Source organism: Oryctolagus cuniculus, chromosome 6, assembly GCF_964237555.1.
Source record: "Oryctolagus cuniculus chromosome 6, mOryCun1.1, whole genome shotgun sequence".
Lineage (NCBI taxonomy): Eukaryota > Metazoa > Chordata > Mammalia > Lagomorpha > Leporidae > Oryctolagus > Oryctolagus cuniculus.
The window spans coordinates 10464149-10480410 of NC_091437.1; the positions used below are offsets into that span (position 1 = coordinate 10464149).

At 39.5% G+C, this 16262-nt stretch overlaps 1 protein-coding gene across 5 annotated transcripts in view; it reads left to right on the top strand.

The window, feature by feature from the left end:
- Positions 1-16262, top strand: part of PRR16 (proline rich 16) — a 187441-nt gene that overhangs the window by 130373 nt on the left and 40806 nt on the right. The window contains exon 2 of one of the 5 annotated variants that reach the window (XM_051843345.2): positions 573-636. The exons of the other annotated variants lie outside the window; for them this stretch is intronic. Coding sequence (XP_051699305.1) covers positions 601-636 — 36 coding nt within the window. The 5' untranslated portion in view covers positions 573-600. The remainder of the gene's footprint in view (positions 1-572; positions 637-16262) is intronic. 5 annotated transcript variants of the gene reach the window in all.

Below are 16262 nucleotides of genomic sequence, written 5' to 3' on the forward strand. Positions count from 1 at the left end.
AAATTTTTTGAAATCTATTCACAGCTTTTATTGTACATACGTCTTATGAGTTATTTGGAGACACCTCATAAAATTTTCTTTCTCTGTACCTGATTATTATAGGAACTTTAAATTTTGTTAAAATATAGTAAGTATTTACTTCATTTTGCATAAGAGAGACCCAGCATTTAATTGGGTAGCTGTTGATTTTAATCACATTTCCAGTTCCTGAAGATGAAAAGAAAATCATAGTTCAATTGAATAGTAGTTGTCACTCAAAGTGGCTTATTAAACTAGCATACTACTGAGAATGTAATATCCAAATAAAAGGCAAGTAGGGAAATTTGACAAACTGATTAGTCTCAGCACTAAGGAAGTTTTTCCTAAGTGTCTAATTTAAAATATAATAAAGCAGTCTTTTGATATCCTTACCATTTTATCAAACTAAAATGAAGAGTTTGAACTGATCTTGTAGACTCATTCATTCATTCATGCACACAATACTTATCGAACATGCACTTTGTACTGGGCACTGCTAGAAGTAAGAGATATGAATATTAATAACACATGTTCTGCCTTTAATATGTTCACAGTTTAGTAGAAGATAAGACGAGAGGAAAGATGGACATACGTCTTATTTTGCTGTTGGAGTTAGAGGTGAGTCAGGGAGAAAAGATAAAAGGTAACAGATTGCTTTTTATGAAATAAGGATGGTGGTGATCTCAGGGTGGAGCTAAAGTGGATGTGGTTCAAACACTGAAGCGAGTGTTGTTTAGTACACATCTGAATCTACAGAGCAGAGATGGACAGTGAATTGGCAAGCTGTGGCAAAGTCTTCTGAAATAGAATATGAGAAAATTACACACGAACTTCCACAAGCTTGTACATTTCCATAATAAAACAGCCCATGCAATGCATCTTGTATTTATTTGTCATGAGAAGTGACCTTGAATGACATGCTGGTGCAGAATTACAGAGTGTGGCGATGGCAAGGCCCACAGCTGCAGTGGAGAGAGGCAGGTCAGCTTCACGATTGTGCCACAGTTCCCTGCAGAGCCGTACACTGACCAGTCCCCTGCAGAAAGCGTGCTCTTGACAAGAAAGGGTAAGAGGTGTTGTTGAGTTTGTTGTCAATCAAAACAGCCATAGGAATTCTTCTGGAAGAGGACTGTTGACACCCAGTGTTCAAGAGCATACAAGCAGCTCTGCGGCGTGGGTCAGTGAACTTGTAGACGCAAGGATGGATGTGACAATGCCGGATTGTACTGCTTGTCAGTGGTGGTGGTAGGAATGTTATCTGTCACAGTTCTATGCATGGACTAGGTACATTTTCATTTTCCCTTTTGCCTCACTGGCCACACCCCCTTTTTTTCTGAACGCTTCAGCTTTCTCAGCCCCTAAATGTTGCAAGACTGTTCCATTCTTTTCTCCTTATCCACCCTCCTTACTCCACCCCCGACCCCTGCCATCTTTGCCTCTCTCCCCTCGCCACTGCAACTCTTCTTGCTGAGCTCATTTGGCCCCAAAGTTGTAACCACCAACTATGCGGGAGGAAGTCCCAAATGTGTATTTTTAGCCCTGACCTCTGCCTGAGCCCATGCATCGTCTCCATTGGAGATTTGATTGTCATCGGAAAATACAGATGACAGAAACAAAAGTTGAGTCTCAACACCCAGACCCACAACTCTCTTGCTCCATTAATCTCCTCCATGTCAGCAGACTGCTGCATTGTCTAAGCTGCTTGGGCCAAAACTCTGGACCTTGTTCCTGCTACTCCCTTTAACCTGCTCATCACATCCTATCCTTTCAAAAGTTTTGTCAATTCTGCCTCCAGAAATGTACCCTGAGTCCTTGCTTTGCCATCCTCACCGCTCCCACATTAGCCATCCTCAGTTGTCAATTAGCTGCCCTTAGGTGAATCCCTCACCAGATCTGCTCCTTCTGCATCCCTGTAATCCAGGTTCCTCAGAGCAGCAACAACAGTGGTGGTTCTTAAAATGGGGGAGGATCTGTGGCACTCTGTGTTGAACGTGTTTGTCGTTCCCTGTTGCTGCTGGGGTTCCGTCCTTCCCCTTGCCTTGGCTGTCCACCCTGTGACTGACACACTGTGATCTCTGACCTCAGAACTTGTCTCATGCCAGTCTCTGATGCACTTGCTGGACTCTGCCATACAAGTCATTCTTAAATTTCCTGGGCTTCCCCGACGTATCCGCCCCAGCTGTGGACCTCTGTACTCAGGAAGCTCATGGTTGTCTGCCTCATTTCATTTGTCACCTTAAAGGTACCTTTGTTGACCATCCAGCCTGAACCTCGGCAGTCTACCTGTGTCTCTCTCACTCCCTTCACTACCTTTGTGGTCTCCTGGGGCAGCACTGAGAGGGGGCTTTAGAAAGTTCATGGAAATGTGGAATAAAAAGTAAATTGTGGTGCAGAGGACTTTGAATTCCATGCACATGAAGAGTTTTCAAACATTTTACTGACACGCATCATCTGAACAAACTATACGTGGGTTTCAAAATTGCATCAAACTACACTTAGCTTTTGACTACAAACCTTTTAAAGTATCCTCAGATCTCTCCCAATACTATTTGTAATTCCTTCGTGATGCTTACTACTCCAGGACTTGTTGTTAGAGTGTGTGTGTGCTTCTTTGGGACCATGTCCTCCTGTGAAATGCAACCTCTTTTTAAAAGTACAGCTTCATCTGCACTGCCATGGCTGAGTCCCCAGCATCCAGGAGAGAACAGCGGCCGAAGGATGTGTGGAGGGGAGGAAAGAAATCCTGCAGCTCACTGGGTTCTTCTATCCTCAGAGGCTGTAGAAAGATTGCCAAGAAATGATAATAATAATAAAAGCTGACACAGAGCTGGAGAAATGGTTGTGCTTATTATTCTGACACTGTTCTGTGAGCTAGGCTTGACAAGAGTGCGTTTTTAGACATCACATTCCCATATTTTAGCAACTTTTCACATTCTTTAAATCTCATAATTTTTGCTTAATTTCCTTTTTGTTCTTTAAAAGGCTAGGTGTCAAAATAAAATTTGATCTGTGGCAACCGAATGTTAGCGTTTTGAAAAGTATGCAGGAGGCAGAAAGAACAGCAATGCCTGCTGTTCACTTACAAACCTAACTCATCTTGCGTTGGAATCAGTGCATGGATAACCACCCATGGAGAGCTGATAGGAAACAGTGCTTTGACTGCAGAGGCATCTTATTATTTTCAGCTGTTTACAGAACAGACCATCATTCAAAAATATGCTGTCACTGCGGTTATTTTAGGACAGAGGGGGAAATGTGTCCCAATAATCTGACTCCTTAGTGAAGAGAACAGGAGACATAGGGAAGTGGTAGGTTATATAAATGGCCAAAGTTTCATCTATAATGCTTAGCCTTCCACTCCTGGATTTTCCCTGCAGTTTTAAGTGTGGATTGTGCATAGCAGGAGTTCGGATATGATACACATATTCCCAGCAGGAGGCAGTTCAGCGTAATTATTAGAATATGAATCCTGGGCTTAGTGCACCCATATTTGAAAACAAATTTCACCTCTTCCTCACTGTGTAAGTAATTTCTTCTTTTTGAAGTAAGGGTTAATTGATAAATGCCTGCCTCACCAAGTTGTTTTGAGTAGTAAGTGAGAGACTATGTCTCTGTTTGTCATCTTCGCACTTAGCCATTGTTACCCAGGTCATTAATGCCTTTCCCACCTTGTGGATCCCAAAGGTTACATGAGAATAATGTCTCAGTAGGAGAACCTGTGGTAGTAGTATTTGGTTATGGATTCGTTAGACATCCAGAGCAGTGCTTCCCAGTGGTACACAGGTAGGATGCAGACTGTTATCTTAGAATTTGATAGATGCCAAAATGCATTTAGTAAGGTTTCTGTGAATCAAGACTTTCAGGACCTTTAAGATACTAATGAATATAGATATGTTCATTAGGTTTATTTAATCATTATACATATGTATATCTTACATCACTTTGTATCTAAAAGCTAATATGTAGTTGCATGTTGTTTAGCTGTAGGTTTTTAACCTTTTGTAAGCATATACCTAGTGTTTGTGGACCTCTGTACTCAGGATGCTCGTGGTTGTCTGCCTCATTTCATTTGTCACCTTAAAGGTACGAATGTTAAAATAGATTATGTGTTTTCCACAAGGGATGTAAATTGTACAAGACTTTGCACAAGTGGGGGTGTTTTCCACAGAGAGCTGGTGACTTTCTGAATTTGCAGATATTGAAAGCATGCTTGCTTAGACATACCACATTCCTCTGGTCAGGGTAGACCTCTTTTCTCAAGCATGAAGACGCTCATCTGTGAACCTGAAAAGCTTTAATTTTCCAGCATTGTCCTGGTGTAACATGGATGTCAGAATTTCAGATGAAATCGAGAGTAAGATGTAACTTAGACCTGCCCTGTTCCACTCTTCTTTGAAAGAAGCATTTTCCCGTGGTTTAAGGTAAATCAAATACTGATAGGGTGATTCAAGAGAGTATGTCTGTGTGCAGAGCAGAACTGATGATGCTTGTGTGTGCCTTTCCAAGAATATGTTTTACTCAGATGTTTCTATTTCTACTCCAAGAGGCAGCCTAGCCTAGTGATATGCATGTAAACGCTGGAGCCAGGTGGGCTGGTGTGAAACAGCTGTGCACTTTTCCAGCTGTGGGATGTGGGTCAAATTATTCAACCTCTCTGAGCCACAGTTATGTCATGTGAAAGAAGTTGAAAAAGCTACTCATTTTTTTCCCATTTATTTTTATTCTTTTTTTTGTCCTGTGTCTGGTGTCATATTCAGAAGGTGAGTACCCAGGATATTCAGCTGTTTTTTGTGTCTGGACCCAGTGGTCTTCTGCCTTCAAACGGGGCTGTTAGTGTTTGTCCCATGGGAACAAATGATTGTGTGGTGGTGGCCAGGACCATATGAAACCACGTGTGGTTTGTGCTTGGCTGGGTACCATATTTATCAGGAGCAAGTTTATGTCATTTAAAGGGGACATAAGTTCAGAAATCTTCTGTACGTCATGTTTGTTGGCCCTCGTGCCTCAAGTCGCTTCCTCAAGGACCTGGGGCATTATTGTTACTATGGTAGTTAAGGTCCAGTGAGTCCTGAGCTAAGTGTCTTTTTTGGTGTCTAGCCATCGCAGCAAGCTTATAAAGCAACCATTGTCATTGTCTCATCCTACACTGAAGTAAACTAAGGAAATTAATGACATGGCTAATTTGGAATTAGTGCAGTGTTAATTGGGCATACAATTCCCAAAACTCCAGATCCAGAATCTGTGCTCCTAATGACTCTGTAGTGTGGTTTTTTTTTTTTTTTTTTTTTTTTTTTTTTTCACTCTGTAGTTTTATGTGTTTCTCTGGGAAACCTTAAGGCCATAAATGAGCAAGTGCAAAGTCTAATTTTTGCTTTGGATAACTTAGGGCACGTTGAATTATCTGATTGGAAATGCTTGGGGCCAGAAGGTTTTTGAGTTTCAGATGTTTACAAATTGCGGAATATTTGCATAAACTTTACTCCTGATACCTTTAGTGCTTTTTAAGCCTCCGGGAAATTGGTACAGGTTGAGCATGCTTATCCTTAAAATCTAAAATCTGAATTACTAAAATATACCCCCCAATTTTTTTTTTTTAGTTTGGAGCATTTTGGATATCTTATTTTCTGATTCAGGGTGTTCAACCTGTACCAATCTCCCCAAAACTAAGTCTGCACTACAGACATGGTTGGCAGATGAAAGGGATCTGTTTGCTCACTCTATGTGTATCAGCCTCTAGCAGGAGTTACTCAGAGGGAAACTTCATTCACTTGTGACAAGTAAAGGAGACGGGGGAGGGCCTGGTTCTCTAAAGCTGTTTCCCTCAGAAGCAGTTCCCCACAGCTTATTGAGCCCAGGGTAAGGGTAGCGTCCAGGATTTAGAAAAACTGGAGTGCAAGGCCCTTTCTGCACAAGCAGTGTGCATCTGCATACCCTGTGTATCCAAGAAATCTGACCCAGACTCATCTTTCAGCTTACGTTGTCACTGGTAATGGGGGCTCTCTCAGTGCTGTGTTAAAAGATAGCTTTTCTGCTAAATACCAAGGTCAGTTGAGATTCTCGGCCCATGTTCATGTGCCCTTCTTGCCTAAATCCTTTTCTTTGGTTACAGTACATTTGTACCCATAAAATTGGATCATAAAACCCATAGCAGCATTATTCAGAATGGCCCCACATTGTACACAATCCAGAAGGCCATCAGTTGATGATGGGATGTACAAATATTATGGATCGGTGCAAAACATAGTCTGCAACACCAAAAGTAACGAAATGGCAATGCTGCTCCATCTGGATGAACCTCAGAAACAAGTCAGAAGCCAAATGCAAAAGACTACATAGTGCATACAAAGTGTATGATTCCATGTACGTGAAGTGTCCATGCAAATCTGTGGAGTCAGAAGTAGATTATCAGTGACCTAAACTGGGAGCTGTACTAGGGACTGACTGCAAATATCTTCTTGGGTAATGAAACTGCAAAAACTGTGTGACAGTTGTTGCACAAATATATACATTTATTAAATATCATTTTCTGAACAAAGGATTGTGAACTTGCAAGGGTGAATTTTGTTTGTTTAAATTTTTTTATTTGAGAGGCAGAGTCACAGCCAGAGAGAGAGAGAGGACGAGACAGAGAGACAGATCTTCCATCCACTGGTTCACTCTCCAAATGGCCACAACCGCTGGAGCTGGGCTGATTGGAAGCCAGGAGTCAGGAGTTATCTAGATCTCCAGAGGCCCAAGGACTTGGGGCTTTCCCCACAGCTTTCCCAGGCTAATAGCAGGAGCTGGATCAGAAGCAGAGCAGCAGGCCTGGAACCAAACTGGTGCCCGCCTGTGTGGGATGCTGGCACCTCAGGCAGAGGCCTAACTTACTGTACCACAGGGCCACACACACCCTCACAAAGGGTGCACTTTATCATATACAAATTGTGCCTTAGTAGCACTGTTATAAAAGGGACAAAGAAGCTGACTCAGGGTCCATAGAGAACCTCTGGAGAACTCAGTTTAGTGATAAGGATAAAACAGAGTGAAAGTCAAATTTAAGTTTACAGTCCATTAAAATTTTTATGATTTTTTACCCTCTTTCTAGAATTTACTGAGTAAGAGGCAAAACATTTTTAAGCATCTAGCACAAAAATAAATTTGCAGTAAAATAGAAAGTTTTATTTATTTAGAATTCTGTAGTGAGCTTATTTCCCTTGAATATGATAAACTGAATATCTAACTTTAAAAATAAATTAGGTCTTCACACTTCATTTAATTTTCATGTCTTCAGATGAGAATGTTGAAGGGAAAGTCGCAGCCTGTTACTAGATTCATGCATAGGGGTGATCTGAGCAGTGTGGAGGAAGTGGGCCACCTGTACTCTGTGTAGATAATTCACATGCCTCTTTGTAGTCAATAACCTAATTGCATTATGTTCTGCCCTTTAATTTTTACTTAATTCTGTTTTGTAAGACACACAGGACATTCATTTACTATTTCCCCATGTTGCACATTAGGTGTATGGGCCTTAAGTCCAAATCATGTAGCTTGCAGATAGCTGGCATGTGCCTCGCACGGTTCTTCTGAATGTGGGATTCTGCATGATCCTTTTATTCTGCAGCCCTTGTTTGAAATAACCTGTCTAACAAGTACTGATTAATTCTGTGGAGCCAATGGTAGATGCCATACCTGAGTTCTTAAACAGTTACATTACTCTACCTGATAAGCTGGTTTTAATATCATACAGTAAGCCAGAGCCGCATGCAAGTAACAAGGTTTAAAATGTGCCGTGGGACTGTACTGTAATGGTCTCTGCTACGTGTCACCAGGCACCTTCCAGTGAACAGATGGAACAGAGAGTGATCTCACACACATAGTCACAACACCTGTTTAGAAATAATGGTTCTGAGCGGTCATTTGTCATTCCTGTCTTTGAGCTTTGTGAAGAAAAATTAGGAATGTATTATAGATTATTTAGCTACTGTGCTGGCTGGCCATATATCAAAGCGAAAGAAGAGAGCCACACTGCTGCTTTTACAAAGGTGTGATTGGGCTCTGAAGTACCTCCAGGTCATTCACCCTTAGGAGTAGGCTCAATGATGCAGCTCCTTACGTCTCAGTCCCTTTGTTACAGATTCAGCAATTCAGTGCTAAAGAAAGACTCGCCTAAAGCCCAGGAATCCATTCTTATCCTTTTTAATTCTTTAAAGGTATGTAGGTTCTGATTGAAGGATATCTCTGTTCTTAGTCTAATTGTATTTTGTAACTTATATTACTGTCTGGTGCCTTCCCCCCACGGAATGCATTTCTACTTTGAACAGCACCATGGTTCCCCTTTCTGGCTGTCTCGAGGATTTATGCTCCTCACATGTGGCTGTGGGGATTTTCTTAGGAAGGCTGAGCATCAAGCCCGGGTACCTCATTTTGGGTCTGTGGCCCTCCTGCTTTCACTTCCTGCTGTCTGTGTTTAGTTACTGGGGTACTGACAGCAGGGAAACATGGGTACCTTTTCCAGAAAGCACTTTGCCTGGCAACGAGGTAAACGTTTCTCTGGTTGCATTTGTTTTCAAGACAGTTGTGTGTTTTGTTTTGTTTTGTTTTGTTTTTGTTTTGTTTTTTTTTTTTTCCTTAGGTATAGTGAGATGAGTAGGGTGGACTTACATAAAGCACATGCATTGACAAGTGTGTAGACACTTGTCAGAGCTCTCTGCACACATGTTGAATACTGCATTCTGTCTGTTGTGCATTTCTGGCCAAGCCTGGCACCATGCATTGTTAAAGACCAGGAAGCAAGTAAATTTGTTGGAACTCTTCTTCCCTCCTCATGTGATAAAGAAGAAAACAACAACAACAAAAACAAGGGAGCTTCAGTTTTTCTATGAAACAGCAGATTTTTTTATTTTGTTGTATGAAAATTGTATGTAAATCCTTTCCATTCAAGGTTAAACATCCTAAATCTGTCCATTGGTCTACATGTCTTATTTTAGTGCCAGTACCAGACTGTTTTACTTACAGCTGCCCAGTAGTGTGTCTCAAAATCTGGTATTGTGACACTTCTGGCTCTGTTTTAATTGTTCAAGATGGCTTTGGCTGTTCAGGTCTTTTGTGTTTTGATGTGCATTTTATGAATTTCTTCTAGTTCTGCGAGGAATGTCCTTGGAATTTGGATATGTCATCTTTGAGTAGATAAATTTATTTTATGCCTACTTTTCACAGTGTACAACCATTCTAGGATCCTTATTTTTATCTTTATAAATATTTCTTTTTATTTGAAAGGCAGAGTGACAGGTAGAAAGGGAGAGACAGAAACAGAGAGATAATCCATCTGCTGTGTCATTTCCCTTAAGTCTGTAACAGCCAGGACTGTTTTGGCCAAGGCAAAGCTGGGAGAGTGGCAGGTACTCAAGCACTTGGACTGTCATCTGCTGCCTCCCAGACACATCAGCAGGAAGCTGGATTGCAAGCAGAGACAGGACTACCTCCTAGGCACTTCATATGGGATGTGATAGCTTAACCAGCACAGCACCCAACCCTAGGGTCCTTCTTTGGTGTAGGTGTTTCTGCACCCTCGTTATCTTATCTGTACCAACCCCCAAGCCACTTGATTACTCAGTGGTCACCTTCCTCCCAAGTCCTGAGTTTCTTTCAGGATCAGTTCATTAGTAGCCATCTCTTTCTGACACCCAGATGGTCTGTTTCCTTCTTGATGAAACCGCAATGTGCATGATGAGAGAAGTTTCATGTAACCAAGGCTGTGCAGAGCGGTAGATTGTGAGGAACAAGTCTCCCCAGCCCTTTGTCATTTATCGATGCTTTCTCTAAATATTCAGAAGGACCTTACTTACAAATGAACAGTAGAAATTGACTCACCAATCTGCAACCCTGACAAGTTTTATTGGGGACTTTTTCATGAGCACAGGGAGACAACACTGGGGAAGAGGTTCCACCAACTGACCTCCCCCTGGGAGACGAACAGGAGTTTTTATTCAAGTTGGGAAGTGTGGCTGTATTCTCTTGGTCTCTGCCTTGTTCCCCACCTCCCCTCCGTACAAATAGCAGTTCAGTTTGCCCTCAGTGCCCAGTGCAGCTACAATAGCTTCTTCAGGATGCAATGTGGTTAACAACACGATGTTGCTCAGTGTCTCCTCCCTAGGAAGGCCGTACATTTGTCATACTGGGTTATTCAGGGCATGTTTACAGGTCGGGGAGGTCCCTAATGGGGCAGGGGAGGGGAGGGGTGTCTTCTGTGATTTGGATCTGGATGCTTCTGACTCCCAGTTGGTTTGCAGCTAGGGACAGATGCTAGTCAGTTTGGGAGGCTCCTGTTGTAGCAACTCCTGTTTGTATCCTGTATCATGTCAGTGGCAAATGCTCCAGTCCTCAAGGAAGCTGCTATTTGAGGTAAGCCAGGACATGCATTTCACAGGGTTGAGGTTTAAGTCTTACCTCTTCACTTAACTTCCAGGAATTCTAAGCTCATCACAACTCATTTTTTGTTATTATTAGAAAACAACAGACTTTATTTCACACTTCAATATCTAGTGACTTAATTCAGCATCTGTGCTTTCCACGAACTCAGAACAAGCCAAGGAATGAGTTCTCATTAGCAAGCAACTTAACTTTTGGGTTCTTCCCCATCATATATGTAATAATTACCTACTAACAAATACCTATCTATCTTTCGATGTAACTAATCTATTTAGATATAAATGTACCTCATTGTTCAATATTTTAAGTCTTTTAGTTATTATAATTTGTTTTAACCATACACTTTGGGAAGAACTAAACCTTAATTATAGTGAGTTTTGTAGCAAGAAGATTATAAAAATGGAAATAAAGTTCTAAATAATAGGAAGAACATGCTGCTTCTTTGCATGATACCATCTCTTATATTTTATTTTCTTTGGTAGTGTGGCTGACAAGATTAAGCTCAGGGAAAAATGTTATGAAAATGATTTCTATCTTCTCAAAATCCAAAGCCCCAAGATGGTGGTAGCTTTTCTGATTTTTCAACTTATAATATAGTCTCACTGCCATTTTAAATTAATTTTAAATGAATTCTGTATTAAAATCTGTGACACATAAGATACTACAAGGATTTTTTTACATCAACAGCTTTAACATGTTTCATGCAGTATGGAAAGAGAAATATGATAAACACACATAATATTGCATTTATTTGCTCATTTTTAATGAACTAAGAATGATTGAAAGCAAGAACAGTCCTACAAGTAGAAACCAACAAAGCCTGTAATTGTGGCTTTGGGACTCATAGGAGTGTGCATTTTTCCCTTGTGACTTCTTTGGTGTATTATTAGTAACTGTGTGCCTTTTGGGTGGAGACATCTTAATCTCTAGCCCACTCGGTTTGTGCTCTCTATGTGAATTTATTGTGAGCACTTGTAGTGCCTTCAGCTCAAGTTCAGGTAACAGTGTTTGGAATTAGCAGTGCTGTGAAAATGGAGACATGGTTTAAAAATGATCTCTTCTTTTGTATAGCTCAAAATACTGCAAATCTATTGGAAATTATTCTAGAGTATACTTGAGGTGGTTTTTCTTTTTAACTATTAACATCATTACAGTACATTTTAGTATCTAAATCGAAAATGTGGTGAATATTATAGAATATGTCCTGGAAGTGTAAAATGGACTCTGGAGACTTCCATGTGACATCAGAGGGTTTCTTTCCTGGGTAGGGCTTTAGTAGACCTGAATGTATGAGTGGAAGACTGGCTTGGGGCTCCCCAGGTAGATTTCAGAGGCCTGGGGTTCAAAATCTGTTCATCCTCTCTAGCTGTGTGTACTTAGGCCAGTTACTGAACTTGCATAGTCTCCTTAATTTCTATGTCTGCGAAGTAGAAATGACAATGCCTACTTCTTATGAGGATTAACTGAGGATGATTTATATACAGTTCCTAGCTAACCCCACACCCCGAATAAGCATCCAGCAAATGCTAGCTAATCTTGTTACTACTTATCTCTAGTATATACAACATTTGTCCTCTGAAAAGCTTGAGACTTAACACAGGGTTGCCAAGCAGAAAGGGAAAAGGAAATGCCCAGGTAAGCAAAGAGCAAGCGGCTTGGAAATGTCAGACAGTGACATTATAACAAGCGATGTTTAATTTTGCTCCTGTTCCTAATAAAAGAGTATAATGGGATGGAGAGGTGTACAGGGCAGATAGAAGGTGCAGGTTCACACGTGGGGGCACACAGGCAGGGCTTTCCAGAGTGCCTGACAGCTGGCCCCATTCCGTGTCTGCCAGAGTCAACAGAAAAGTGGATCACATTTGTATTTTCATTTAATGTGGCCCCTGGGTCAGAATATTTTATAACCTGTTGAGCTAAGTACTGGTCCTACTCAATGTTTCTGTGTAGCACAGTCACCATTCTTCATCTGAACCTGCGCCTGCAGAGACGTCTCCGTGCCTTTGCTGGAATAACAGATGATGCTTGTCTTTCTCAGATAGAACATTGTCACTAAGGGTATTTCATGTAGTGAAATAGTGTTGCTGGTATATGTACTTCAGTTGGTTTCTATTGTGAATTCATAAACCATATGGGAATTTGAATAACTTGAAATGGGAGCTTGGATAGAAAGCCTTCTTGCCCGACTTTCATTTATGGAAGAAAGATTCTTCTCTGCAACCAATTCATCTAACGCCAGCTGTTGACTAAAATCAAATATTTTTACCCATGGCTCTCTTCTGAGTAGGTGCTTTCCCAACATTTGTATGTCTTGTCGTCTCTGGAGAGGATAGGTATTTTCAGATTCTCTGACATGTGAGCCTCTTACATTCTCTTTAAAATTGCGCATTGTCCTGCACTGCTTATGATTTCTTATGGTAGCAAGACATGACTCCTTTATTTACTAAGCCAGTAAAAATTAGAATACTCAAATGTATACTTTCTTCTTTATATCATCTTAAGTGTTCAATCTCTGTGTTACAGTATCATAGGAAATTGGTAACATCAGAGCTGAGACATCAGTCCTGACATTGTGTGAGGCATAAAAGCCTGGTCACACACACCAAGAAATACACACATAGGCATACATGCACACATACGATGGAGGATGGAGAGAATGAATGCAAATTATAGTTATTTTAATTGATATGGAACTTTAATTTTCCCCACTATTACTTTTGAGTAGTTAGGATGAAAAACATCATGTTAGAGACTGTGTAAATGATGGAGATGTTTCTGTCTTTTGTTTTTGTTTTCAGTTTTTGAGATAACATTTTAAAATTACACTGCAGTAAAAAGAATGAATAAGAAGTTTAAAAAGTAAAAACAAACAGACTCTCATTTTGTGGAAATATAGACAGTATAAAATAATTGAATGGAAAAATGACCATTTCAACCGTATACAGTAAATTTTAAAGTAATCACAGATCATTAAAACCTTAGTAATATAATGTTCTTAAACCATTGGTTTGACAAAGTTGCAAAACAGAATTTTACCAAACTATGTTTGCTGCAACACTGATACATACAGATATTTCTTTATTTTCTCTCCCTTTTTTTTTTTTTTTTAATTTTAGCTCCCACATACAAGGGAGAACACGTGGTATTTGTCTTTCTGGGTCTGGCTTATTTCACTTAACATCATGTCTGAGTTGCTTCCATTTTGTTACAGATGATACAGTTTCATTTTTTATAGCTGACAAATATTCCATTGGGTATATATACTATATTTTTTATCCATTTTTCTGATGATGGACACCTTGGTTGGTTCCAAATTTGGGCTAAACAGTGCTGCTATGAACACGGTGGTGCATTGATTGTGTCTTTGATACATTGTGTTTAAGTTTTGGGGGTATATACCCATTGTGGGATTGCTGGATCATATGGCAAGTCTATTTCTAGTTTTTTTTAAAAATCTCCACACTGTTTTCCACAGTGGCTGTACTAATTTACCTTCCCACCAACAGTGTGTAAGTTTTCCCCTTTGTCTACATCCTCACCAGCATTTGTTGCTCTCTGTGTTTTGCATTTTAGCCATTCTGAGAAGGGTGTGGTGATATCACCTTGTGGTTTTGTTTTCATTTCCCTGATGGTTAGCAATGTTGAGCGTTTTCTCATATATTTGTTGGCCATTTGTATTTCTTTTTTTAAGAACTGTCAACAGGAGTCCTTTGCCTTTTCTTGACTGGATTGGTTGATTTTTGTTGTTGAGTTTTTTAAGTTGCTGATATATTCAAATATTAATCCTTTGTCAGGTGGTTTGCAGATTTTTTCCCCATTCTTTTGGATGTCTCTTCATTCTGTGGCTTTTTTTCCTTTTGCTGTGCAAAAGCTTCTGAGTTTGTTTTAGTCCCATTTGTTTAGCTTTGATTTTGTTGCTTGTGCTTTGGGGGGCTTATCCAAGGTGTTATCCTCTACACCAATGTCCAGGAAGGTTTCTCCTGTGTTTTCTTCCAGCGACTTAATGACCTCAGGTCTTAAACTTAAGTCTTTGCATCTTGAGTTTTGTTTTGTGTATGGTGAGAGGTATGGTTCTTATTTCATTATTCCACATATATACATCCTGTTTGCCTCCATCGCTTATTGAATAGATCCTCCTTACTCCATTGTATGGTCTGAGCAATTCTATTAAAAATCAGTTGGCTATACCTACAGGATTAATATCTGGGCCCTCTATTCTGTTCTGTTGATCTGTGTATCAGTTTCTATGCCAGTACCAAGCTGTTTTAATTACTGTAGCTTTATTGTATGCTTTGAAATAAGGTATTGTGATGCTTCTGGATTGATTTTCTTCTTCAGGATTGCTTTGGCTATTTGGGGTCTTTTATGATTCTATATGAATTTTAAGATTTTTCTAATTCTGTAAAGACAGCCATTGGTATTTTAATAGGGATTGCATTGAATTTGTAGATTGATTTAGATAGTATAGACATTTTAATGATATTAATTCGTTTAATACATGAGCAAGGAATATGTTTCCATTTTTGTGTTCTTGATGATTTCTTTTATCAAAGCTTGATAATTTTCATTGTAAAGATCTTTGACTTCCTTGATTAAATTTATACCGAAGTATTTGAGATTTTTGTGGCTATTGTAAATGGGATTCTTTCTTGATTTCCCTTTATATAAGTTTATCCCTTATATAAGTTTATCATTAACAGTAGTTTTTTGTATGTTTATTCTGTAACCTACATCTTTACTGAATTGGCTTATCAATTCTAAGAGCTTTTTGGTGGAGTGTTTAGGTTTATCCACATACAACATCATGTTACCTACAAACATGGATAATTGGACTTCCTCTTTTCTAGTTTCAATGCCCTTTTTTTTCTTCTCCTTTATTGCTCTTTCTAAAACTTCCAATACTATATTTTTAAGAGTGGACAACCTTGGCTTTTTCCTGAACTGAGGGGAAATCCTTTCTGTATTCCCCGTTCACTATAATACTTGGTTTGTACATAAAGCCTTTAAAATTTTGAGGAATGTTCCTGCTATACCTAATTTGTGGAGCGTTTTTACCATGAAGGGTGTTGGACTGTGTCAAGTACTGTCTCTGCATCAATTGAGATGACCATATGGTTTTTGTTCTTCTTTCTTTTGATGTGATTTATGACATTTATTGATTGTGAAAGTTGAGCCACCCTTGCATTTCTGGGACACATCCCACTTGTTTGTGATGTATGATTTTCTGATGTGATTTTGACTGTGATTTGCTAGTATTCTGATGAGAATCCTTGCGTCAGACCTAAGGATATAGGTCTGCAGTTTCCTCTTTATGTCATGTCTTTGGTATTAGTATCAAAGTAATGCTGGCCTCATGAGAAGAGTTTGGCATCCTTTTCCATATTTTGGAATAGTTTGGAGAGTTTTGGAGTTACTTCCTCTTTGAATGTTTAGTAGAATTAAGTGGCAAAGTCGTGAGGTCCCGGACTTTTCCTTGATGGAATACTTTGGATTGCTGCTTCAATCTCATTTCTTTTGATATGTCTGTTTAGGTAGTATCTTCTTGATTTAGTTTTGGTAGGTTACATGAATCCAGGAATTTATCCATTTCTTTGAGGTTGCTTGTTTATTAGCATATAGTTCTTCATCATAGTTTCTTATGAATATTAGTGTTTCAGTGGTGTCAGTTGTAATGTCTCCTTATTCATCTCTAATTTTATTTATTTGAGTTTTTCTCTTTTTTCTTTGTTAGTCTGGCTAGAGGTTTATGTATGTTGTTTACCTTCACAAAAAAATCAACTTTTTGTTGATCTTTTGCATTTTTTTTTTAGTTTTAGTTTCATTTATTCCTGCCC